Source organism: Furipterus horrens, unplaced genomic scaffold, assembly GCF_987537825.1.
Source record: "Furipterus horrens unplaced genomic scaffold, mFurHor1.1.pri manual_scaffold_3, whole genome shotgun sequence".
NCBI classification, from domain to species: domain Eukaryota; kingdom Metazoa; phylum Chordata; class Mammalia; order Chiroptera; family Furipteridae; genus Furipterus; species Furipterus horrens.
The window spans coordinates 129135659-129163140 of record NW_028327173.1 but is presented as its reverse complement, the minus strand read 5'-3'; the positions used below and the strand labels follow the sequence as shown (position 1 = coordinate 129163140).

Sequence of the window (27482 nt, the reverse complement as noted above, 5' to 3'; positions counted from 1 at the left end):
GGAACATTTGTGAGAGAGTGTGATTGAAGTCCATGATGCTGGTATCAAAAGGAGCAGAGCTTGCAGACTTACATTTCCCACTGGTACCTCAAACTCAAGTAAAGGCTATGTTTATAATCATTTTTTCCCTCCCCATTCACCTTCAGAAAACCAAAAAACTCTGCTCCTTTTCTATTACCTATCTTGTTAAGTGGCCTGACAGTCATTCTAGTCCCTTTCACTCAGCCCCCATATCCAATCTCTTTCTCAGTAACATCTTTCATATCTATTCCATTATCTTTATTTATGCCTTAGTTTAAACCTTCCCACCTCTATTCTTCTTCCACCTCCCACTACTGATGGCTTGAGTGTCAACTTCAGAAGACAGATCTGATCCTATCATTCCCTGCTTAATATCATTAGGAATCGCCAGATTTAGAATAAAGCCCAAATTTTAGCATAGCATATAAAGATCCTTCAGATTCTAGAGGCTCCTATCACCTAATCACCATCACACCATCATGGCACTCCATTCTTCTCTTCAACCATACTGTAATGTTTTTGGTTCCTCAAATGCATAATGATGTTTCATTCCACAGGAATTTAACACAGGCTGTGCCCAGTGCCTTTCCATACCTTCTTCCTTCAAAATTCAGTTCAAGTATTACTTCCTCCAAGAAGTTTTCCAAATCTCTGAATTATTACAAGACCCCATCCTAATAGTAGCTCATGCTTATCTCCTGTTACTTATTACAATATTTAAATTGTCTATATACTGATCAGTGACACTCATACTAGCACATGCACATAGCAGGTACTGCAGGTCCTTGCTTCACTCATTTATTTAGTTTCTTGATTGGCTGCTATTTTTCAGATACTGATGATCCCTGATGATCCACTGTGAACCAAGCAGACATAATCCCTGCCCTCACAGACTTTCCAGTCTAGTTTCAGGCAAATTACTTAGCACGAACCACCCTGCCTTCCTTAGTATCTATCCAGATTTGTCTTAAAGTTGTCTCTTTTAAAATTTCTACTGTGCTCGCTATTTGAAGAATTCCTATTGACCTTGTCTACATTCCCTTGAATTATGTTTTTATTAATGTCAATGCAAACTTTGGCCATGTTTTTCCCAGATCGTAGTCATTTATCTACAGGATTGCCTCCTAGAGGGGGAACACCCATGCCCCTCTTGTTCAGAGCTGTACCTCCATCCAGTGTCTGGGACAGTGAGATCCCCAATAAATGTTTGATGAATAACTTAAATTTAGACTAAACTAATATGAATATTTTTCCTTCCCCTCAGTCATTTTTTAGTAGTTTTTGCTACCACTGTACCAGTTATCTCTTACTGTTCAATGACCAGAACGTCCCCAATTATTATGATAAAAGTAAAAGACACCAAGATTTTCTCCTCTATTGAGAGAATATTTTTTACACTCTTGACATTGTGTTTTGTGTCCATGACTCCTGAGGACGCTCTGCAGTGAGCTCCTAGAATCTTGTCTTCTGTAGGTCATGAGCTTTCCCAGGCGTATTATCACCTATAACTCACCTAACTGGAACTCCCTCCCTACATTGTGGCTGAGTCATTTCCTCTCTTCAGTCTCATCCCTGAAGCTTCCTGTTTGTTCTGTCCTTGCTTCAGTCTGTCCATCCCTCCTCCATTCCCATTGATTCTCTCAGTTTCAGTATACTACTGATGATCTTCATGAATGCCTATATATATATATATATATATCTTTAATGAGTTTAGAACTTTACTCTGTTTTTTCCTTTTCTATTAGCTAATCTTAATCACATGTGTGCTTATTCTTTCTGATAAAAAAGGGACTTGTTTATTATGTATATATATATTACATAAGCAAAAGTATGTTAAGGAAGTCCAGGCTTTTAAATAAGTTCACAGTAGTTAACACTCAGATGCCTTCTTCCCAATTATTATAAAAGCTGATGTACAAAGAGTTTTGACTCTGCCTTTGAGAACTATATGATGCCCTGTAATTACTTACCTGAAAATCCAGCTGTGTATCTGACATCCTTCAAACAAAGAGCTCAAATTGGTTCAAAAACACTTAATCTGGTCATTTTTCTGCATCATCTGAAAAAGTTGTGACACGTATTCATACCTCTATGGGGCCGAGAGAAAGCTGAGATAACGTTTCTGGGTCACTTCCACAGTCCCTAAGCAGAATAGAAAGTGGTTCCCACACTTACATCAGTGAGTGTGTATATGTATTTGGAAAACAAGAAATAAAGTCTCCCTTCACTATTCTGACTCCTACTGTCCTATCAGTGGACTCAATATTGCTGTCTTTGGTTCCCAAATTACATACACTTTTTCTTGTCTGATTTATTTTGTCTTTTTTGAAATTTATTTTTAATTGTTGACATATAATATTAGTTTCAAACATATGACATAGCAATTAGACATTTATACACTTTACAGAGTGATCACCACATCATTTGTACTTTTAATTGATTTTAGAGAGAGAGAAGGGGGAGTGGAAGGGAGAGAGAAAAAACACACATTTTTTGTTCCACTTTTTGATATATTGATTGGTTGTTTTCTCATATGTGCCCTGACCAGGGATTGAACCCACAACCTTGTCATACAGGGATGACACTCTGACCAATTGAGCTGCCTGGCCAGGGCCTTTTTCGGTAAGTTTTGAGGTGATTCACTCACTTGGGAAAATTACGTAGTGTTCACATTTATAAATGTAGAGAACAAGTGAATATTAGAGCCCAGAGGAAGAGAGAAGAGCTGGCATGTGTTCAAAAACCAAAGAAGCAAACTGTATAATGCAGATGGAACAAAAAAGGAGGAGTCAGCTTTGACCGGCACCATGGTTTGACCTGCCAAATAAGATCAGATATCTGCTTCTCATTACAGTAGTTGCCTGTGGCTAAGAAAATAATAGAACTACATTGCAGGGCACTTGAACTATTCAAATAATATATTGTATGGTAAAGAAAAGGAAAAGGATCTTTACAGATTATAGACAAATAGGCACCAAAACCTTCAGGAAACTCAGCATGCTATATAAAATTATAGTCCAAGTTCATTCCTGAATTGTCTCCTGGGTACTATGAGTCAGAACACAGTAGGCTGTGATAATATTGTATAATAGCTAACTCACAGAGATGTCAAAATTGAAGGAAATAAAACAAAGGATTGCCTGGAGCTGAGTCCCTCCTGGACATTGGCTAAAAGCGAACAACTAGGTCTATAAACATGAGACCCAAATGACTGGAAAATGTGACTGAATGGAGAATTGCCAAAACTTCCCTGGGTAATAACTTAAGGATCTTGGAAATGTGGTTTTGTCTCCTGTTGGAGCAGCAGGGGAGAATGTTCAAAAGTATGATACCATACACGGACACCTTGCCTGGAAAATCCGTGTTACAGTTTTGTCTTTGGAGAATGTTTTAAATTTGGCAAAAATGTCCAAAACTTATTTTGTATAACAACATATTTTCAAACAATGCTAACCTTTAGTTTTGTCTGTCTGTAAATAGACTAACCTGAAGTACATGACAATTACCCCACAAAAAGACTGAACAATTTTTAAAAGCATTTTAAAATAACTCTTATTGATATCCTTGCCATGTAGCTCAGTTGGTTAGAGCGTCATCCTGATATACTAAGGCTGTGGGTTCAATCCCAGGTCGGGACACATACAAGAATCAACCAATGAATGCATAAATAAATGGAACAACAAATTGATGTTTCTCTCCCTGCCCCCTCTCCTCTCTCTCTAAAAAAATAAATCAATACATTTTTTTTACCATAACTCTTACTGTCCTTTGCTCCTTATTTTATAGGTTTTAATATAATGATCTCATATTTTAAATTGTGCATAGGCTTTTTTTTTTTTTTTTTTTTTGAAGAGTATGTCTATTACAGCTGGAGACAGTGAAATAAAGAAGGACTTAGGGTAGAAGAAGCAACGGGAGAGAGCCTAGGCGGTGCTCTGCTTTGGCTCTCTCAAAATGTTATAGGAAAGAACTGAGAGAAGTGAGCCAGGGCAGGGCTGCTCTTAGCTCAGCGAAAAGTGAGAGAAAGGGCCTGGGAGACAGATTCAGGGGGCTAGCCTGGGTCGAGCTGTCGCTGTCCATTGCTCCCTTGGGTGCAAGTCCTGTGGGGACCCTTAGATTTTAGGAAAGAAAAGTTAAGATGCATGCCTGAGAAGGAAGAAAGGTATGGATGTGCTCCAGAGAGAGCCCACCAGGAATTTTTTGACTGATACAAAAGTGCATTTAACAAAAAGTTTGATATGAAAATGTATGTGGCCCATTTTTTCATAGCAAAATGGACCCTTTGAAGAGGAGACATGTGCAGTTGATTTTTCTGATGAACACAGCCTTTGTTTATACTCATTCCAAGGCTTCTAACATGATGATATTATTTCTTTGTATTACCACAATTCCAGTATTGTTCCATTGCCCACTGTTTTCTGTCATCACATATTCATCTGTGACAAGATTCCAAAAGGGATCAAATCCTCACAGTATTCCTGGGACATGCCTGCCACCATTTTAATTTCAATGATAACTTCTTGTCTATAAATTGTCAACTCAAAAGGGAGAGCTCTGCTCCTGGCATCTACTTGACAAGCTCAAAGATACCTTGAAACAGAACCCACGGCCTCCCTTATACTCCCATGGCACATCCCAGGAATGTTTTAAAGTAAATCTCAGGTATCATATTATTATATTGGTACATGCTTCTCTAAGTACCTAGCAGATTAAGACCTTTTATTTAAAAAACAAAAACAAACAAACAAAAAACCAACAGTACCACTATCACACCTTCAAAATGAACAGTTATTCCTTTATACAGTCTAATGCCCAGTCCATATTCAGTTTCCTCCAATTATGTAAAAAATGGTTGGTTTGTTTTTTTAAAGAGTTGATTTCAAATCAGGATCCAAACAAAATCTCCATACTTCATTTAGCTGATATGTCTTTGGTTCTTTTTGGATTTGCCTTCCCATTGCTTCCCATTAACATGCTATTTATTTGTTGAGGAGATGAGGTTAATTTATTCTGTAGAATTTCCCACATTTGGCTGATCACATTTTTCTGGTATTATTTAGCATATCCCTTTCCCCTCCATATTTTCTATAAACTAGAAGTTAGGTAAAGAGGCTAGGTTTGATTCAGGTATTAAGTTTTTTGGCAAAAATACTTGTCCGTTGGGGATGCAGTTTACTTGCTATTGTATCAGACCAGGCAGCACATAATGTCTAGTGGTCTCAATTTCAGTCATGTATGAAATACAATCACTCTGATCCAGCTATTATCTGCCTTAGCTGCTAGCTAGCTGTCCTTTAACACATATGTTGTGCCCTACCCCCAACATTTCTCCCCATGCAGGGTCTATTCTATAAAAGAGGTTCTGCTGGGTGTTTCCAGGCCCTTCAGAGTTGGGGACCAGATCTCGCCTAGCATTCATCGGCAAAAGGGACCCTGTGGGTCATCCTTTCAGTTCCCACTGCGCGGTTCTTAGATTCACTCACAGGTTGGGGGCTTTCTTTGGATGGTGAATTGGTGATTTCTGGGTTCCTTGGCTCTTGACCCTTACACTTGCACTTTTTTGAACCTTTATTCTGTCAGCACAGTTGTGATCACCCCCTTCTTGTTGCTAAGAGTAGTATGCTCTTACCTATTAGTGTTCTAGAGCAGCAATTTTCAACCTTTTTCATCTCATGGCACACATAAACTAATTATTAAAATTCTATGGCACACCAAAAAATATATTTTTTGCCAATCTGACAAAAAAATAAGTATAATTTTGATTCATTCACACTGGATGGCTATTGCGTTGGCTGTTGTCTTTTTTTTTTTAAACAATGAAAGGTAGTACACGTTTTAAAACTTCTTGCAGCACATGTGCCACAGCACACTTGTTGAAAAATCGCTGTTCTAGAGTTCCAGAGGTTGTTTTTTACCTAGTTTTTTGGCAAAGATGTTGCCTGTATCACTTTTTTTCCCCCTGTTCTAGCTATTCTCACCTTTTTCACGAGATGATACTGGGAGGTCACACAATTACTCTGCTCATTCTTGCCTCTCTATACTATTGACATTTTAGAGTTTAAATCTCCTGCTGTTTAACCTCAAGTTACTTATTACAGCCCAGCTGTTGAAATATTTTTATTTAACCACTACTAAAGTAATTGTGACTTTTTTTTTTTTTTTTTTTTTTTTGCTATTCAAAGATTGTGAGATACAAATGAGTGTAAAGTATGAATACCCTCTGGGTAACAGTTGGGCAGGCTTCTTGTCTGACAACTTGAATCTCCCATTTACAGTTTCCGTGGTAGCTGTAACATGTTGCTGCACTTTAGTGTGAAACTGAGAAAAGCAAAAAGGCTGCTAGCGAAGGGCAGCCAAGCAGGCCACCTGAAAGGTTCTGCGTTTCCTCTGACATCTGATCTGAACGAGAACGATACTAAATGCAGATACGTGTCTGCAAACTTGCCTTGGGCAACATTTGCCGGGTATGTTTTATTTATTGAAACTACAAAAGGAGATTAGTTGAAGTCACTAAGAGAGCAAATCAGACATAAGAATTTTGGAAGTTTAGGTCCACGCACAAATGTTAAACAAACTGTGGTAAATGCAGTAGTATGGACTCTACTGTCCTAAATTTTTGCATCTTCTGATTGAGCAATTGCTGGGGCATTTTAGGCTCCATGTTGAGATCAACTAAAAGTAAATAATCTGTTAGAATTACTCCTTTTGTATGATGCTCCAGGGTCAAGATGGAACTGCCAAAATATCCATATTAACCAGTAAGTGCTTTTAGAGGGTCAGAGCTAGGTTTACACTATTAGTCAATAGACAATGAAATTGCAGGTCCACATTTTTACAGCTATCTAGTAAGAGCCTTGAAGCAAACCTGGAGATACTGGGCAGTGATGAGAGCCCAGATGCCAACGCCAGGCCAGCAGGAACAGGGTCCTTCCTCCACCACTTTACTGAGTGACCTTTGTCAAGTGACTAAGTTTCACATCTATAAAGTGGAGATAAAAACAGTCTCTTAACTTGTGGAGCTATTAAGACAATTAAATGAATATAGGTAAAGTGTTCAAAGCAGAGCCTGGCTGTTTAGTAAGCACTGTGTGAGTGTTTTCTACTATTTTTCTCTCTCTTCATGAGTTGGTGTATTGGGTCATATTCGCACATTATATTACAGAGTGGATAATGCCTTTCAAGTTGAGGCAGCGGAGGTCTTTCACAACCACCATCAAACATCGGGAACATTAATTACTTGAATTACAGTTAGTTGTGGCCGTGTCACTAACAAAAAAGACCATTTTGGGTAAGTACACTGATCCCCAAATTGAGATTGAATATAATTTTGTTTCATTGCTTCTTTTAGAGTGATGATCTGCAAAGAGAAGTTGTTATTGGAGCCATAATCTTCCAAGTGATATCTTCAGGCTCCAAAAATATTAATGTAGCTTTTAATAGTGCTTGATATTAACTCAGGACAAATTTTACAAAGATCTTAATACCTTTAATGCATAGCTCTAGTTCCATTGTATTATTTTCTTGTATGTTGTTTTATAAAAAAAAGATCACACAGTAACTAATCCACATACCCTCCCTCCAAATCAGGTAATGTGAACATTAGGGCAAAAGACTTCATAATGTTGAAACAGATTAATTTCAGATAAATTATGGAGTGATTATTTTATAGAAACATTTTCCGTAATTTCAACATAGCACTTAAATTCAGTTAATATTTGACTTCTCAGAGATGTATTTTATGTAAAGTGAGATTCCTCTGCACCCCAGTGAGGTTTTGTTTACTTGTTTGTTTCTTCTTTGTTTGATACAAAACTATAGGAGCCATCAGCATATCAAATATTAATTTTAAATTCCTTTAGTTTGATTTGAATTTAAAATCTGTCACATTCATTGTACTTGACTCTATAAGAGCACTTTACCAGCCTATCATTTGAATTCTAATGCAATATTACTAGGTTATTTACTACTCTTCAGAAGAGGGTAAAATGTATAAGAAAAATCTATCTTTGTATGTCTTTCAGTTTTTATGGGAAATAAGATGTCCAATAACAATTAACAAAATCTAAGATAAGAAATTCAAAAGTTAAATTTATCAGAATAGGGAAGGTTTAAAAGTTGCTAATTGGAGGCGGAAACTTGATTCACTATTTTATAGGAATAGGAAGTATTACATAGTAATGCTAGTTCTCCTCTGAAGCTCCTCCTTATTGATACATTATAACATCACAGTATCAAATCCTGGAGTAGCCCAGCCAAGAGACTTCTAAATCTCTGGTCCCCATTGCTTCTTTAAAACTCATATGTTGGGTGTCATTTTAATCCAAAAATTTAATGAAGATTTTCAGTCATTAAACACAAATATTTAATTTGTGTGGCTAATTTTAACCCAACAATTCATAAGATTACCCATACAGGGCTATTTCTTCTCTATTTCTTACCCATGCCCATGTTGTATTAAAGTAAAAAATTTAGTTCCCTGTTTTAAATTTCGAAATAAATTACCTGATTCTAAAACTAAATTTAAAAAAAGATAATTTTAGAAGAAAAAATTTAATTTTGATTTTGAAAGGTACATGGTATTTCCATTGTTTATAATAATGGAAGGTTGAGTACAGTTACTTGACCAAAAGCAGCTTTTCTATCCTCAGGAGAGTGGAAGGTGAGGTCCAATAACAGTAACAGGCTCATGTGAACCCAGCCATTAACAGTTTGTATCTTTAAACTGTGCATACCTCCCACCACTACCAGATCTGATAGTCAAACCTCTCTGGCAAATGACTGTGTAGAGTCTGTTCTCAATGCCTCCATCCCCCACTGCACACACACACACACACACACACAGATGACTAACGAATAAAAATAAAACAAGTACTTTCAAATAGACAATGTAATGATCTATTAATAGTGTATAAAATCCTTATCCTCGGTTTTTGAAATATTAATTTTCTTCCCCCTGCCTTAATCATGTTGCTATTAGAGACCTTAAAAATTCTTCCATTCACACCCATAATTTACAATAGAAAATATGTTACTTGAACATCTCCAAAAACACATTATCTACCCTTTTCTGTGAAACTTCCAACTTGTCTTTGCTTTATTTATTTATATTTTAACGTTACAAATAACCATACTTATTTGGACTTATATTGTGTTTTGGACCAGAATTTAATGAGGCTTTTTAATAAATTTACTAAGATAGCTTTAGATCAAGATCTGAGAGATACATGAAGCTTTAGAAATTTTTCAAATATCCTGTTAAGGGTTATTTTCAAAGTGTTTTCCTAATTTTTCTGCAGAACTGATAGCTTCAGGATTTCCACAGATCTTGAATTTGATTGGAATTCTGATTTTAAAGTGTCTTAGCTATCTAAAAACTATTTGAGTAAAAAATAAAGCAGCCAAATTAATCGAATATTGTTGAAATATGTCTCAAGTGACCCAGAGATTTAACAGTAGTAAAAATCTCAGCTGAAGCTACTGAAAATGTATCCTGAATCATAAAGGAGAGGTTTAGAGAGACAAAGAGGGACAGCGGGCAGGAGAAGAGATGAAAAGAGAGGTAGAATAGGTGACAAGTTTCTTGAAGTCCAATTTCAGTAGAACTGCTATAGGAAGAATCTGTTAAGAAGAATATCTAGCTTTTACTGGGGAGGATGAGGGAGAAAAAGGGGGACCCTGTTGAGTGCTTTACATTCCCTTTATCTCATCTTGTCCTAGCAGTAAGTCTGAGGCAGCCGTCATTCCCAGCTGACAGATGAGAAAACTGAATCCTTGTAGAAATCTACTAAATTCTGAAACAAAGAAACAAATTGTTTTAGTGTCTAAAAAAAAAAAAAAACAGTATATAACATATTACAAACTCAGTAAAGTGCTCCAAATTAGATGAAAATCTGCTACTGATCTATATGATCCTCTCATTTAAGTATGGAGAAATTCGGAAACAGCTAATGAGGCCTATGGAAATGAATTGCTGTGGTGCAGCAAACAGAACCTAGCCGTAGCTATGTCCATAGTTCCTGTGTTTGGGCCATACTAATTAGATGCTCCCAGCATAGCCATTTTGAAAAACAATACATATATTTTTTTAAACAATAGCTTCATTATTCAGAGTAAACATTTTTTAGTTGAATCATTTTGCAAAATTATATAATGCAGCTCAACTTTTAAACAAATTTGTGTGTGATATTAAAAGTAACACACCTTTAGCCTTGGCTAGGTAGCTCAGTTGGTTAGAGTGTTGTCCCAATACACCAAGGTTGCCAGTTCGGTCCCCAGTCAGGGCACATACAGGAATCAACCAATGCAAAATGCATTTTGGTGTAATTCCTTTTCTGCTTATCATTGTAATCTCTTCCTTTTCTGCTTTTCTGCTTGTTATTCTGCTTATAGTTTATGCTAGCTCTGAACTTTGTATAATGTACATTTATAATGACTAATTTTTAGTAAATTTATAAAGTTGTACAGATATTACCACAATGTAGTGTTGAATGATTTACGTCACCCCAAAAGGAAATTTCATGTCCATTTTGCCCCAAAACTCCTTTCCTTGGTCTTAGATGACCACTAATATAGTTTCTACCTATAAATTTGCCTTTTCTGGGTATTTCATATTAATGGATTCATAGAACAGGTAGTTTTGCAACTGACTTCTTTCACTTAACAGTGTTTTCAAGATTCATCCATTCTTTGTAGCATGTAGCAGTATTTTGTTCCCTTTTATTGCTGAATTGCTTTCCATTGTATGTACATATGCCGTATTTTGTTTATCTCTTCATTAGGTGATGGACATTTGGGTTGTTTCCGTTTGGGGGCTATTATAATAATACTTCTATGAACATTCATGTACAAGACTTTTTTGTGCACATATGTTTTCAGTTCTTGAGTATATACTTAAAAGTATATACCCTGGCTGCTTTGGCTCAGTGGATTGAGCGTCGGCCTGCGAGCTAAGTGTCGCTGGTTCGATCTTCCAGTCAGGGCACATCAGAGAAGGAAAACTCTGACTCCAAAAAACCTCCGCTGCCTTGCGGCATACCTCTTCAGGGGAAAGGCTAAGGGAGTAAACCCCGACAGAAAATCCGGAGCCGGAGTCCCTAAGGCGGTTTGACGTTGTAGTCAACACCGGCAACTCCTGCGGCGCACCTGAAGCCAAGCTGTATTGACTCCGTCTTTCCCTTGGACCCTTCAGCTGCGAAGAGAGGGGGGGTCTGCTGCATGGGCAACAGCAGACCCTCCATATCACCCTGCCCAGGCTCTGTAGCTTCAGCTTCACTGGAGAGGACACTCCAGCGTCATCGCAAGACGTCGATTCAACACGGGAGGAGACAGATACCGTGTCACTCCCGCGTCGGACTGCACAGCCATTCTCGGCGGTGCAGATAGACTCTTAAGAAGCTACACCATCGTCTCTCGAGACGGACGGCTGCCGACGACGACTTAAAAGTAGAATTGCTGGATAATATGATAAATTTGTGTTTAACTTTTTTACAAACTGCCAAATTGTTTTCCCAAGTAGCTGTAACATTTACATTCCCACAAGCACTGTGTGGGGGTTCCAGTTACTCCACATCCTGGCCAGCACTTACTTTCTACCTTTTTAATTATAGACATTCAAGTGGATGTGAGGTAGTATCTTATGGCTTTAATTTGCATTTTCCTAAGGATTAATGATGTTTAACATCTTTACAAGTGCTTATTAGCCATTCATGTATCCTCTTTGTTCAAATGTGCTTTCAAATCTGTTGTTCATTTTTTTTTTAGTTGTGTTGGTTGTCTTCCTGTTAAAAGGTATAATCTAGTATGTTGTTTGTTGTTCAGATAATTCTAGCTTGGCCATTAGGAGCTCTTCCTGATTGTCTGATCTTTCTATCTCTTTTTTAAACAAGATATAATTCACATACCATAAAATTCACCCATTCAAAGTTTACAATTCAATGACTTCTATACTTGTATATTCACATATTTGTGCAGCCATCACCAGAACCCTTCACCTCTTATCCCTCTTATCCCTTATGTTGCCTTTGAACCTCCACCCCCTGGCAACCTTGAATCTACTTCCTGTCTCTGGATATTTGCCTATTCCAGACATTCTCTATAAATTGAATCATATAATATGTTGTCCTTGTGACTGGCTTCGTTCACTTAGCATAATGTTTTCAAGATTCATCTGTCTGGTCTCTTTTTCTCTTTTGCTTGTTTTATTTCTTGTTTTTTTTATATGATTTCCATCTGGTCTCTCTCTTTTTTTTAATCCTCCCACAAGGATATGTATACTAATTCTAGAGAGGAAGTTGGGGTGGGGGTGGGAGTAGGGAGGGAGAGAGAGAGAGAGAGACATTGGTTGGTTGTCTCCCACATGCACCCCAACCAGGTATTGAACCCACAACCAAGGTGTATTCCCTGGCCAGGAATCAAACCCACAACCTTTTAGTGTAAGGGATGACACTCCACCCGGCCAGGGCTTTTTCTGGTCTCTTTTTAATCTTTAGCTATTTAGATGTTCCTTCTACATGCTTGTAATCTATATGAGTATAGAATTTAATGTTCTGATTTTGTGACTTAACATTATTTTATCTACATTCTTCTATTCTACTGCATAGTCTCCATATTTATATAATGGTGAAAATACATCAAGTTAGTGTTCATTTAACAGTTCTCAGTTTGAAGTATCTGAGCTAGTTTTATTTTTTTACTATTATAAATAATATTTTTATGAACTTCATACATATGGATTTTTAACTATATCTTAGGATAGATTTCCAGGACTAAATGCTGGAGTTAAAAGATAGAATCATTTTCATGATTTTGTTTTTTGTTGTTGTTTTATTCTTCCAGGTTACATTGCAGAAAAATTGTAACAATTTAAGGGACCACTAATTTTTTCTATATATGTAATATGTATAATATATACATGAATTTCAGAATGAATTCCCATTTACTCACCACCTGGATTCTACCATAAATGTTTTACTGTACTTACTTTACCATATATCTAACCATCTATCTGTCTATCCATCAACTTATCTTAGTTTTTAGTTCATTTCAAAATAAATTATAGATATCAATACATTTCCCCCAATACTTAAACATTTATATCATTTACTAAAGTATTTGTTTCTTTTTATAAAATTCACATATAATAAAAAGTCCTGACCCGTGTGGCTCAAGTTGGTTGGGCATTATCCCACAAAGCAAAAGGTTACAGGTTCGATTCTTGGTCAGGGCACATACCTGGCTTGCAGGTTCGGTCCCCAGTTTGGGTGCATACAAGAGGGAACTGATTGATGTTTTTTTCCCTCTCTTTCTCCCTCCTTTCTCCTCTCTAAAAATAAATAAATAAAATCTTTTTAAAAATGTACATATAAGAAATGCATGGATCTTTACATTTGCTGAATTTTGAAAAATCCATACATTTGTATAACCCAAATCCCTCACAGCTGCAGTTTTTACAAAATGAAACGTTAAAGAAAATAATGGAGTGCAATATGCACAGTACAGGTAAGCACTGCTTTGTGAGCTTTTGTTTCATATGTACACGTTCCTGTATATGGGATCACAGTGTAGAACACCTCTCTTACCATCGCAATTAAAAAATGAAAACCACAATAGAGCAGTGATTTTCAGCCTTTTCATCTCATGGCACACAAGCTAATTACTAAAATTCTGCAGCGCACCAAAAATATATATTTTTTGCCGATCTGACAAAAGAGTAGATATAATTTTGATTCGTTCACACAGATGGCTGTTGTTATGTTGGCTGTTGTCATTTTTTTATTTGCCAATCTAAGGGAAAAGAGATCAGTGCTCCTGACTAGATAGTCAGGTATTGCATCTTTTAAAATTTTTTGTGACTTGGCCCACAGGTTGAAAATCACTGATACAGGGTAACAGGTTTTGTAAGATACAGTAATGGATTCAAGGAAAAGATAACCAGCTTTTTGTAGCTAGAACGAAGGGATTGGCATTGGCAAGAAAGGCTTCACCGAATAAAAGGTGCTGTACTATCATCATAACATTGACCAGCGCTTACCTCCATAGCAATCAGTGTGTACCAGCTGTTGAGCAGGTTCTGAGAACATTACATATACTTACTCTTCTAATCCTCACAACCCATAAGGTATGAACTGTTATTTTTCCTATTGGACTTCAGCCTGAGTACAAGAAGAGTAAGTGACCTGCCCAGGATCACAAAACAAGTAAGTAGTAGAGCCAGTCAAGCTCCGTTCATACTTTTGGCTATTATACTGTATGAGTATGATACATTTTCTTGGTGGAAACTTGCTTTTTAACTTGGAGGTTTTATTTCAATCATTTATATGGAGCAAATAAAAATGCTTTTGTCTGATATTACCTTAGAGTGAGAAAGAAAAAGATACAATTGGGATACCTAGAAAGCATTTAGAGCTAGAAAGGATGTTAGCCACCATCAAATACCATTTTCATTTCTAGTAACTTCATACTATTTTCATACAGGAAATTGTTTGCTATATCTCAAATTAATGGCATTAGAAAAGAGAATACTGATTTGATCATTCCCAAAGCTACCCGACATGGATATTTATTAAGCCTAAATGAAAATTTAATGACACCTAACCACCAAGTGAGGCAAAGAGGCCATGTGACTAATTAAATACAGCATTTTATTATGAGTCAGGAGACCAGAATTCAGGACTTCACTTTACATCTCAGATTATCAGTTTTCCAATCAGCAGAGTGAAGGGAGTGCACATCAGGGATGACAGGTGCATGTGTTGCCACACCCTGCTTTCTAATCCATGAGTGACATTACTAATCACTCATGGCATTTTTTTCTTCTGAATCTGAAAACAGCTCCAGATTCTTCCAACACAGTGCCCAAAGCAGTGAGTATATAGTTAGTCACAGTTGGCACCCCAGTTGAAATCTAGTTGTCATCTTTAGATATGACAATCCATTGTAAAAAGACTTCCAGTTTTTGTTTTTGTTTTTTTAACCCTAGGCAAGGTTTTTAAAGATTTTAAAAGAGAGGGAAAGTAACATGTGTGAGGGAAACATAGATCGGTTGCCTCTCCTATGCCCCCCAACTGGACCTGGTCTGCAACTCTGGCATGTGCCCTGACCAGGTTTTGAACCAGCAACCTTTCAGTCCTCAGGTTAGTGCTCAATCCACTGAGCCACACCAGCCAGGGCTTTTTTCTTTTCTTTTCTTTCCTTTTTTTTTTTTTTTAAAGAGGGAGGGGAAGGGAGGAAGAAAGAGTGGGAGAGAAACCCATTTGAGAGAGAAACATCAATCAGTAGACTCTCATAAGTGCTCCAACCCGGAACAGAACCAAACCTGCAATCTAGGCATGTGCCCTGACTGGGAATCAAACCGGTGACCTTTCACTTTGTGGGACGTCATCCAGCCAACTGAGCCACATGTATCAGGGCAAGACTTCCAGTTCTAAATCCCAGAAATACACCATCAGAAATCTGAAAACTGTGCCCAATTCAATATGTTTTGGTCTTTCCAGCCTCTCTTTTCTCTAGGTCTTAAGTTTATATCCTGGGCCACTGATCTGTTCGTATACTACCACGAATCTACCTAACTCCCTAGCTTTGGCCTGTACATAGTCTTACACTCTTTGTGTAATGAATGCTTTCCCCAATGAAGTTTCCTTTTTCTTTGCACATTCACATAGGCTCATGGGTGTGGAATCTAACTTCCTGACTATCAAAACATCGTCCCCCACCTTGGGTGTTGTTGAATGCAAAGAGTTAAGGGAAGGAAGTTCATACCTGCTCCCTGACCACTCCTAGCACTTGTCTGAACTTATTCCTTATTGCCCTGCCTCAGTTTCATAATTATTTGAGCTCCCTCCTCCCTGATGATTAGTAAGCTGAATAGGTGCTTAAAACATTCATCCTCAGTTCTCAAATATATACTTGTTTTGAGTCTCTGCATTGTACATTTGGCATTGTTTATTTTATAATACAAATAATTTATAATTTTGCATGTCCATTTTATTACCACTGTGTAATCCTACAGTTATATATTGTGTAATTGTTTATGAGGGTGCAAAAAAAGTGTTGTATTCAAGTCTTTAGATGCCTTCAGTTACTATTTTCAGGACTTGAACCCTAATGAGTATCAATTCACCACATCCTTGTTTGTCATCCTCGCTCTTGAAATCAGTAGGAAGGAATGCCATGCTTGTAAGGTAGAAACCAACTTGATCCCTTGGTGTAATATCTCAATGGGATCATTTTACATCTTATTTTACCACTTAATACAACCAGGGCATTTAAAGGCAAAGGTTTAGCCCTGAGTTCCTTTGAGACAATATTTTTTTATTTTATCTGGCAGTTGAAATCCATAGTATAGGATTGTAATTCTAACTTTCATAATTATGGTTTTAAAATAACTTTGCTGAAAGAAAATAAAAGAAAGGATGGTAATCTTAATTTACTAGTCACTTGCCTTAATTTACTGGCAATAATTTGTGAAGAGAATAAAAGCAACACATGGCCCTGGCCTGATTGCTCAGTTGGTTAGAGTGTTGTCCTGATATGCCAAGGTTGCGGGTTCAATCTCTGGTCAAGGCACATACAAGATTCAACCAATGAATTCATAAATGAATGGGACAACAATTTGATATTTCTCTCTTCTCTTTCCCCCTTCTCTCCCCCTTCCTCTCTCTAAAATCAATGAATTTTTAAAAAGCAGCACATAATACCAGATGATTAAACAACCTAGAGTATGTTGTAATCCCACCTGCAGTGAGTTTATCCTCCTGGAAAAGAGAGTGTATGACCACAGGCCTCCCCCATGGCACAGCTGTCATGTTCCTGGCTGAGCTGGTCTAAATAACATCCTGTTCTGCACACTGAATGAACACATCAACCCCAGGCGTTGCCAGACTGGGCCTGGCTCTTTCTGTTTGAATTGTTGTGACACAACCACCTGTCTGATAGAGCTTAGGAAATAAGTGATGAGTTAGGAAGGCAAAAAATAATATAAAACTTAGTCCAAGTATTATCCCATAATCTGTTGTAACATTTTAGTAAAATTATCATAAACTTAATTTAAAAGTTTATTTAAGAGGTATTATTAACCTTGGTCTTTTGCACTGATTTTCACAGATAATTACAAAATGTGAATATGATATTGTCAGATGAGCCATTGAGGTAGCTTTGATGCTCATGATGAAAGGATTGGCCATTGGTCAATATTGTGCTTTTTTTTGCAGTTGATTATTTCAAAATCTCTGTTAATCTATAAAAGGAACACACATAAGATTCCATACAGCTGACTTGGAAACAAAACCACGAGCATGGACTCCTGAGTGACGAGGATGAGTTAGGGGGCATCACAGGCCTGTGCACACGCTTGTCCTCTAAGCTGCAGCTCGCCTCTAACACAGAGGAATCCAGCGACTCTGGGTGTCTCAACATCCCTAAACTTCAATGTACTTGCCCTTTAAATGAAGATAACGGAAGTACCTGTCTCAGAGAATTGTGAAAATTAAACAAACATATTTAAATTGCTTACTACAAGATCTTATAGGACTTGTCAGAGAGCCTTGGTAGTGGACTTTGATAAATAGTTACTACTACAACTACTGCTTCCAACACTAAGGAAAGAAAAGCTTCACTGTGTAGATCTTGTCTCCATTGTCCATAAAATAGAATTCATGTTCCTGAGCATGCCTTCTAAAGCCAATTTCATCTTATATGAATGAGCAGCTCAATTTCCTGTGACTTCTTCCTGCGCCCTAAACTACAGCCGCAGTGAACTTCCCAGAGCTTTATGCCCGTTTTCTCTGCCTCAGAGTCACTTCCTCTAGATTATTGTTCCAAGGACTCTTTAAATGTCTCTTCTTTGGGAAGCCATTCCCAACTCTCCTGTGGTGTTCTTTGTCCCTCCCTTCTGTGTACCAATTACAACTTTTACTAGGTGCTGAGGATCAGAAATTATTTCTTCTTCATCTTTATATTATTCTGGTCCTTGGCACATACTTGGTGTCCAACAAGACTGATGAATCAATGCCACAGATATGAGTAGAAGTACTGTGGATACTCAAATATTTTGAAAGATAACTAATGACCATTTATGTTTAGTTATTTAGTAAAACTTCATTTAGTTCATAGTAGTGAAGACCAATGATATGAGAAGACATTTTATTTACTTCTGGCTCATCTATAGAACACATTTAATATGATTCTTAGAGAATTTGATCTTGCCTATCCGTTGTTTTTTCATATTTTAGGTTCTAGTGACAGCCACCCCTTTAGACATTTGGAAGAATACTGGCCAGGAAAAAAATGATAAAATTTTTCCTCATGGTGAATAAACAAGGGCAGACCCGACTTTCTAAGTACTATGAACATGTGGACATGAATAAGCGTACACTTCTGGAAACTGAAGTCATAAAGAGCTGTCTCTCTCGATCCAATGAACAAGTAAGTCTGTGATTCTCTCTTTTATCTCTGCATTAAACTCAGGAGCTGCAAATCATGATTACTGGCTCTCGAGGGCCATCGCTTTCTTTGAGCTTCATTCTTGCAACAGCTATTAAGGAAAATAACAAGTGAAGTGAAATGAAAACTGAAGCATAGCTCTCCTTACATCTCCTTAAGGAAAATAAAAACAAAGAAAGCCAGGAACAGACTTGGGTTCCCATTTAGGTCAGCATATTTGTCTCAGTGCACTGTAGAAGTGGCAACTCAAATATATTCCTGATAATAGACATAACTTCTTTTTTGTTTCTATGAATTCAGCCCTTGGAACTCTTAGGAGCACCTGTAGCTGGTGCCTTTCTTTAAGCCAACAGTTGAGGGTCAGGTGACCAGTGGAGAGGGGGACACTAAAGACCCACTTTGTACCAGAGGATAATACTATGATTCTCACGTGGAGTGCAGTTCTTCCTGCTTATCATTTTTGTGAGTGTACCATCAACGTAACTGGAACTAGTGATTTAAAAACAAACTTGATTTGAACCTTATTTTATTATGTAAGTAGGTAAAATGGAAGTTAAAAACATGAAACAACTAATCTATTTATTCTGCCAAAATTGAGTTTAAATTAAATCATTAAAATAATAAATAGGAATTTTTAAAACTGTGTTTATTTTTACAAAGAACTTTAATTGAAAATTGCTTCATTTAAGTCCTAAACTTTGAATCCATTGGAAATCACTGAGCCAACGGAGGCAAAATCAGAAAGCTTATTTACAACACCCATTCATTTTGCCAAGTCTCCATTTCACTAGCTCTGTAGAAAGGCCGCCTGTGGGAACCACTAAGTCATAGCATATTAAGCTACATTAGTGCTTCAGAAGTTAACGCGTTGGAACTGTGTTCCCTTGGCTTCTGAATTGATTTTCCAGTCGGAACATCTCAAGAGACTTCTTTGAGTTACTGCTTTGGCCTGCTCTGGCATATACTGCTTCGTGTAGTTGTCGGAGGAAACAAACTATTAAAGGGCTGTGTCAGTAGCCACGACTTTCAAGTAAAGGTAAACTACTAGAAGCATTCATGTTTGAATCTCCCTGTAATTTCAGCTCCACAATTTCAAAGACCTTTTTCACTGGTTGGTTATCCTTTGAAATACAAGCTTTGGAATGAATATGCTGTTAGATATTTTTGAAGCATTCTAAATTATTTTAGACTTTAATAGGAACCCACCGAGCTTTTGGCATAATCAGGCAACAAAGTAGCACAATCTCAACTTAGGTTTTTTTTTGTTTTTTTTTTAAGATTTTTAAAATTTGTTTTTAGAGAGAGGGGAAAGGAGAAAGAGAGGGAGAGAAACATCAATGTGTGGTTGCCTCTCACGTGCCCCCACCTGGGGACCTGGCCTGCAACCCAGGCATGTTCCCTAACTGGGAATCGAACCAATGACACTTGGTTCGCAGGCCCAATGCACAATCTACTGAGCCACACCAGCCAGGGTCAGCTTAGTTTTTATTTTATCCACAAAGATGCTTTAATACTTTTTTATTTTTTAATGTCAGAAAAATGTTCCTCAGTTCGTTCAGATAGGTTATGTTTCTTTAGAAGATCCAACTGACTAGAAATCATACTGACTCTACAGTGAGCCAAAAGCTGCAGAATCATCTGGTACTTACTACATTTATCGTAATTTTAAATAAAAGCCTCACGTCCCTCCATTTTATAGTTTGTCAGATGGCTTTCTCATGGAAGAAATCCCATGATCAAAACTTGCAGCTTCATTCCCAGGTGCATCTGGGCACCCGAGAGCACATGTCCAGTGCAAAGGCCATGCAGCTGATGCTCAAGCTTGTTTGGTCAGGCACACCCAGAAGTGCAAAGGAAGGGCAGACTGTGCCTTCAGTCAGCTCCCAGTTCCTGTCCACGCAGTGCCTTCCCTTTACTCATTGTACAGTGACTATGGGAGACAGATAAATGGGAAGGGAGTTGTTTTATCCACAAGTCAGTGGTGGTAAGCTAGTTATTAATTCATATGAAGCAATGTTTACAATGAGAGGTTTTGTCTAGAATCTGCCACACAAAAGCCATCTTTAAATAATTTATAGAAGAGTCTACATTGATTCTTTCTGTGGGTCTAGGGAAAAGTAATTAAGTTTTTTGTTTTTTTTTGTTTTTTTGCATGTGTGTATGCTACATATATTTGGCTCTTCAATGACTGTTAAATGGTACAAAACTAAATCCCTAATTGCTTCCAAAAGAGCCTAGAGAAGGTAGAAAGAAGAAAAACTTTTAGTGTTGGCTTACTTTCATGTTGGAGGCAGTTTAGTTAGCTGATTATTTGGTAGCTTTGCCTGCTGAGTTCCACACACAACCAGACGAAGGAATGAGAAGGAGCACAGGTGGGAACCCATGTGAACTCTCAGATTTTTCCAAGACCACTTCTTCACCTTCCACTAGAAATGCTTCCAAGTAGTCCCCTGAATATTGCGAGGAGGTGCAACCAGCAGATGTGTAACAATTTAATGTTGGATATTTCTACAATGTGTTGACAGATACTCAAATGAGAACCTAAAAACTATGCATGCCATTTTGAAGAAATCCCTGTCAACCTTAGGAATTAATATCTAATTGTGTTTTGTCTAGTGCTCTTTCATTGAATATAAGGATTTTAAGCTGATCTATCGGCAGTACGCTGCTCTCTTCATTGTGGTTGGAGTTAATGACACTGAGGTAAGATAATAGAAGAGCCTATGGAAGATGCAAAAAGTTACGCCTAACAATCTGGTTTTTATTCCTCCTCACGTTGACATTTTCTTCCCTACTTGCCTCCTTAAATTGATCTTGACTCTTTTTTTTCCAGTTTTTTTTAAATTTTGTTTTTTATTGATTTGAGAGAGAGAAACATTGATTTGTTGCTCCGCCATCTGTGCATTCATTGGTTGATTCTTGTTATGTGCCCTGAGCTGGAACTTAACCCACAACCTTGGCATATCAGGACGATGTTCTAAACAAATGTGCCACCTGACGAGGGCTGAAGGATCTTGCTTGGTTTCTATCAAGGCTAGGAAAGCTGTGTGGAAGAAAAATACCTAGGATTTTTATTGGATTAGATAAGCAGCTTGTAGAGAAGCACAAAACCACAGAAAGCCTTCCTAGGTCCCAAGCAATACCGGTGTCCTGCCCTCGTTATGTGTGGCACAGTGGGGTAGCTTATACAGTGTAGTTGCCAGTCAATTGTGGAATTAAACATAGGCTGACATATCAGAAGCAGAGCAAACTAAATATGATTGTGTTGTAATTACATCTGCTCAGATTTTAGTTTATCTCTTCAGAAATGTCAGTCCCCGATCAATAGCACGTATGGCCATGGATCTCTGAAAGGGTGTTTAAGATCTAAAATACGTTGAAATCTCAGATTTCATCTATGAATCAAACTTTGAAGTGATTTTCACACCTTCTCAGATGGAAAACTGATGGCATGAAAGAACCTGAAAAATTGCTTCAACCAGTTGTTGATAAAGCCAGGGAGCAGAGCTCAGGATTCTGAACACCAGACTTAGTCTGATTTCAGTCGATCTAGATTCATTGTGAACATTAAAAAAATTTTTAGAGGTTAAGGTTTTCTGCATTTCTTCTCTTAATAAACTTATTTTAAACAAGTGAGTCATAAAACCACTCTGAATACTTGTCTGTGGGAAGCGACTTTGCTCCCATCATTATATGTGTACCAAGCCACGTGCTCTAAAACCTGCTTGCTCCAAGCAGCTCCATGTCTGATTTACACATGGGCCATTCTAAAACTAATTGCATCCTTCCTTTTTTATTTCAGAATGAGATGGCGATTTATGAATTTATTCATAACTTTGTGGAAGTTTTAGATGAGTACTTCAGCCGAGTGGTAAGTCTAATGACTAAAAAATGGCTTTTGTCCTCGGGCCAATCTGCCCAAAATGGGTCTATATCAAGAACATGTGTTAATACAGAGCTTTAATGTGTAAAAGTTAAAATTCAAACAATAGCAAATTTTCTTTACCTTTGCTTCTGGCTCATGCAAAGTGCCACAAACCTATGTGTGCCTTTATTCTTTATCAAGAACTGTTTCTAAAAGACTAAGAACCTGTTGGATCTTTCTCTCAATTAGGAGATTTTGCTGTCTAATTTGCTCCCTGTTTTTCTTTCTTCTGCTTCCCCTAGGTCTCTTTTTTAATTTATATCATTTCCATCCAAACCCTTGCTTTCAAGTTCAAAACCAACTCCTTTTTCTCCTCTTAAGGAATACATGATTTCCTTTCCAATAGTACTTAAAAAAAAAAAAGAAAAGAAAAAAACTGTATTGAAATATAATTTATATACCATACAGTTTACCCACATAAAATGTATAGCTTTTGGTACACAGAGTTGTGCAACTGTGACCACAATCATTTTAGAATATTTCATCACCCCAAAAAGAAACAGCATTCCCATTAGCATTTCCTTCCCAGTTATCCACTCCACCTGCTCCAGGCCCTAATCACTAATCTACTTTCTTTCTCTATAACTTCTCCTGTTGTAGACATTTTATATAAATAGGATTGTACAATAGGTGGTCTTCTGTGACTGGCTTTTTTTGCTTAGCATAATGTTTTCAAGATTCATCAACGTTGTAGCATGTATCAGTAATTATTCTTTATATTGCCAAATAGTATTTCACTATATGGATATACCACATGTTTATCCATTCATCACTTGGTGGGCATTTGGGTTACTTATACGTTTTGGCTGTTATGAATAATGCTGCTATGGACATTTATGAACACATTTCGTGTGGAATTGTGTTTTTAGTTCTCTTGGGTATATATTGTACCTAGGAGTGGAATTGCTGGATCATATGGTAACTCCATGTTTGACATTTTGACTTGGTGCAGCCGCTATGGAAGTTCCTCAGAAAGTTAAAAATAGAACTACCATATGACCCAGAAATCCCACTTGTGGGTATTTATCCAAAGAAATCCAAAACACCAATTCAAAAAGATGCCTATGTTCATTGTGCCATTTTTAAAATAGTCAGTATATGGAAGAAACCCAAGTGTCCGGCAATAGATGATTGGATAAAGAAGATGTGGTACATGTATACAACGAAATATTACTCAGCCATAAAAAAGAATGAAATCTTACCATTTGCAGCTCTGGGTTGAGGTCAAGCCGTCTGTTTTAACAAGCTTCACAAGTAGTTCTCATCCATGCTTGCACCTGAGAACCTCTGTCTCAATGCATATATAGACCTAGAGGGTGTTATACTAAGTGAAGTAAGTCAGACAAAGAAAGACAAATTCCATATGATTTCACTTATATGTGGAATTTAAAAAATGAAATGAACGAACAACAACAAAAATGAAACCGTTTCATAAACACAGAGAACAAACTGATGGGATGAGGGTCGGGGAGCTGGGTGAAAAAGGAAAAGGGATTAGGAAATGCAAAGGGTTGTTACAGAATAGCTGTGGAGATAGAAGGTATAGCACAAGGAATAGTCAATAATAGTGTAATAACTGTGTATGGTGTCAGGTGGGTACTAGACTTATCAGGGTGATCACTTTGTAAGTTATTTAAATGTCTAACCGCTATGCTATACACCTGGAACTAATATATAATATTGAATGACAACAGTAATTGAAAAATTAAAAATAAATTTTTTAAACCATTTTGGTGAACTGCCAAACTTTTCCAAAGTGGCTGCATGACTTATATTTCCATCAACAGTGTATGAAAGTTCAGATTTCTCCACACACTCACCAAAACTTATTCAGTCTTTTTTTTATTATAGCCATCTTAGTGGGTGAAGTGGTATAGAGGCCAGTCAACTGAGATTTTGATTTGTGTTTCACTAATGAATAACAGTGTCGAGAAGCTTTTCATGTGTTTATTGGCCATCTGTATATTTTTTCAAGAAATTCTGTTCAAATCCTTTGACCATTTTTCAATTGCATTGTCTTTTTATTGTTAGGTTGTAAGTGTTCTTTCTATTTTTGGAATACAAATCTTCTATCAGATATGATTTGGAAATATTTTCTCCCATTTAGTAGTTTCCTTTTCACTTGATGGTGTCCTTGGAAGCATAATAACTTTTTTATTTTGATGAAGTTCAGTTAATTTATTTTGTTGTTGTTGCTGCTTAAGTTTTTGGTGTCCTGTCTGAAAAGGCTTTGCCCAGCCTGAGGTCATTAAGGTTTACTCTTGTCTTCTTAGAATTTTATAGTTTTATCACCTACTTGGGTCTTTGATACGTTGTGAGTAACTTTTGTATATGGTATGAAGTAGGGTCTACAGTAACTTTATTCTTTTGTATGTAGATATCTAATTGTCCCAACACCATTTGTTGAAAAGACTATTCTTTTCCACCCCTGAATTGTCTTGTCACCTTAGTCAAAAATCAGTTGACCATAAATGTAAGGGTCTATTTCTGAACTTTCAGTTCTGTCCCAGTGATCTGTATGTTTATCCTGCTGCCCATACCACACTCTCTTGCTGCCTTTAGCTTTGTAGTTAGTTTGAAATCAATAGTCTTTATAAAAGAATCAGTGAAGGTGTTTTACTCTGTTACCGTAGGCCTTCTTCTGCCTTGGTTAGATATTCTTGAGAAGTAGTAGTGGCACAAGGTGATTTTTAAAAGTTGTTTTGTTTATTTCATTTTGCTTTTAAATAAAATGATCAGGAATGCATTGTTTCCAACCTGCTTCTTCCTGATACAGTGAGTGGAATCCACAGTTACTAATATTGAGTGCACTAATGCCTGCTAAGAGCAAAATGCATGTTAAGAAGTTATATCTTGCCTTGATGGGTGTGGCTTAGTTTGTTGGGTGTCATCCCAAAGCTAAAGTTCGCTGGTTTGATTCCTGGTCAGGGGACATGTCTGGGTTGTGGGTTCACTCCCTGGTTGGGGTGCATACTAGAGGTGACCAATTGATGTTTCTCTTTAACGTCAATGTTTCTCTCCCTTTCTTTCTCCCTTCCTTCCACTTTCTTTAAAAACAAATAAATAAAATCTTTTAAAAAATTATATCATCAGTCTAACTCCTGATGCCAGAAATAACGTTTGGCTAACTCCTTCATGGAACAATCAGTCAGCCTGTCTTCATTGCCTTAGTGCAGAGGTTCTCAGCATGTGGTTCCCGGACAAGCAGCATAAGCATCACCTGGGAGCTGGTAGGAAAACTTCTGGACCTGCCTCAGTCTGTTGATTCAGGAACTCTGGGTTGAGGCCAAGTAGTCTGTTTTAACAAGCTCTACAGGCGGTTCTGATCCACGCTTACGCCTAAGAACCAAGCCTCAATACATGAGGCTACTGTCAGTTGCCTCCTAGTTCAGATGTTGGAGCCGGGAAGCTGCCGAGTGGCTGGCTTTAAAATCCAACTTTCTGTTGATTGCCTGGACAGAGCATCACAGACCAGCAATATCCAAAAGAACTTCTCAGCGGTCCTGGAAACGTTCTGTACCTGTGCCGTCCAGTGCAGGAGGCACTAGCCACATGTGCCTCTCGAAAACTAAAAATGTGATTAGTGTCAATGAGGAATTTTAATCTTATTTAATTTTAATTAATTTAAGTTGCCACATGAGGCTGGTGGTTACCATATTGGACAGCATAATGCTAGCTCTTGCTTATCCCCGGACAAGCACTCTCTTAAGACAGACTGGTTGCAAGTCAGGGTCTGTGATTCAGAGCTGGCCATGATTACCCACTTGAAGGGAACACCTACCAAGAAGAATATAAATTCCCAAATTGGCAATATTTTAAACCTAGGAGAATAAAGACTGGGTGCAAGCACTAGCATTGCTAAGGTTTCTAAAATCATTATTATTATATTCAGTGACTGAGCTTAAATAGCATGTTGCTGAATTCCAGGTGTAATTCTAGGGAGAATCAGTGACCACATAAACCACATAAGTAAAGATTGGAATTTAGTTTAAACGTGGTGATTATACAGGACTTGGAGGATGTGATGCAGGATGACAGTGGTGACAAAAAGAAGAGACAGAGGAGGGGAAGAGTACTTATAGGAAAGAAAATAGAAACTGTCCCATTCATGGAGAATGCCTTGTCATCAAAAATTTATTTTTAGGTTTCTGAGTTTTAAACATTCTTTCTGGGACTATTTTGAATCTTAGAGCTTCCAAATCTTGCATTTGGAGATCTGTCTCATGCTGCTGTCTGGGCTGAAAGAAGCATCCCAGTCAGTATCACATTTCAAAACAAAAACCCCACTCAGTTAGCTTTAAAGGGGGCAGCATTGCAAGACCTGAGGGCTGTTGCCGAGGGAGTGGGATCATGGTTGGCAGGCCTGCATGTGACAAACCTTAAGTCCTTTCCAATGTGAACTCAACTGTTTACTTTTGGTTCTCCCTCTGTGACTTTCATGACATCAATGTCTATGTTCATTGAAAAATGTTAAAATACATGTAAGCAAAAGGAAAAGGGAAAGGATCAGTAAGCCCATCACTTATTGATGCCAACTGTTAGGTACATTTCCTCTCAAGCTTCATATGTGTCTAACTACCTCTGTCTACCTCCATGTGTACATTTATGCACAGGATGATACTGTATATACCATTTTATAACTTGCTTTATTATTCGACAATATGTCAGTACTTATATACCTACATCATCATTTGTGTATCTCCTAGAATTTTTTAACTAGTCCCCCTTGTTTTCAATAATTTGCTACTATTAACATTACCCTGAATATCCTTTCACACGCTGTTGTGCTTTTATCTAATTATTTCCTTAAGATAGACTTCTGGGGGTAAAATTGATGGATTCTAGGGTAAACACATTATAAAGGTTTTTGATAAACCTATCAAAACAAATTACTTATCATCTGTAAAGGCTGAGTTAGTTTATCCCCTTTACAATCTAAAGATTATTGTTCTGGCCTATAACATTCCTCTAAACTGCAGCATATTTTTTTTTAAATCATAATCCCAAACTCAGGGCTTTCCACGCTCATGCTTCTGCGCACAGAGTGGCCTCTTCCACCTGCGTCCAGGCGTGTGGCCAGCACCGTGCTAACTCAGCT

At 37.5% G+C, this 27482-nt stretch overlaps 1 protein-coding gene and 1 pseudogene across 1 annotated transcript in view; one reads left to right on the top strand and one right to left on the bottom strand.

Moving 5' to 3' along the window:
• Window positions 1–27482, top strand: part of AP4S1 (adaptor related protein complex 4 subunit sigma 1) — a 39221-nt gene that overhangs the window by 2925 nt on the left and 8814 nt on the right. Inside the window, exons 2-4 of the mRNA XM_090270168.1 lie at window positions 18249–18441; window positions 21076–21162; window positions 22262–22330. Of these exons, the coding sequence (XP_090126294.1) occupies window positions 18304–18441; window positions 21076–21162; window positions 22262–22330 (294 nt within the window). The 5' untranslated portion in view covers window positions 18249–18303. The remainder of the gene's footprint in view (window positions 1–18248; window positions 18442–21075; window positions 21163–22261; window positions 22331–27482) is intronic.
• Window positions 4360–7242, bottom strand: LOC150015937 (small nuclear ribonucleoprotein G pseudogene; annotated as a pseudogene).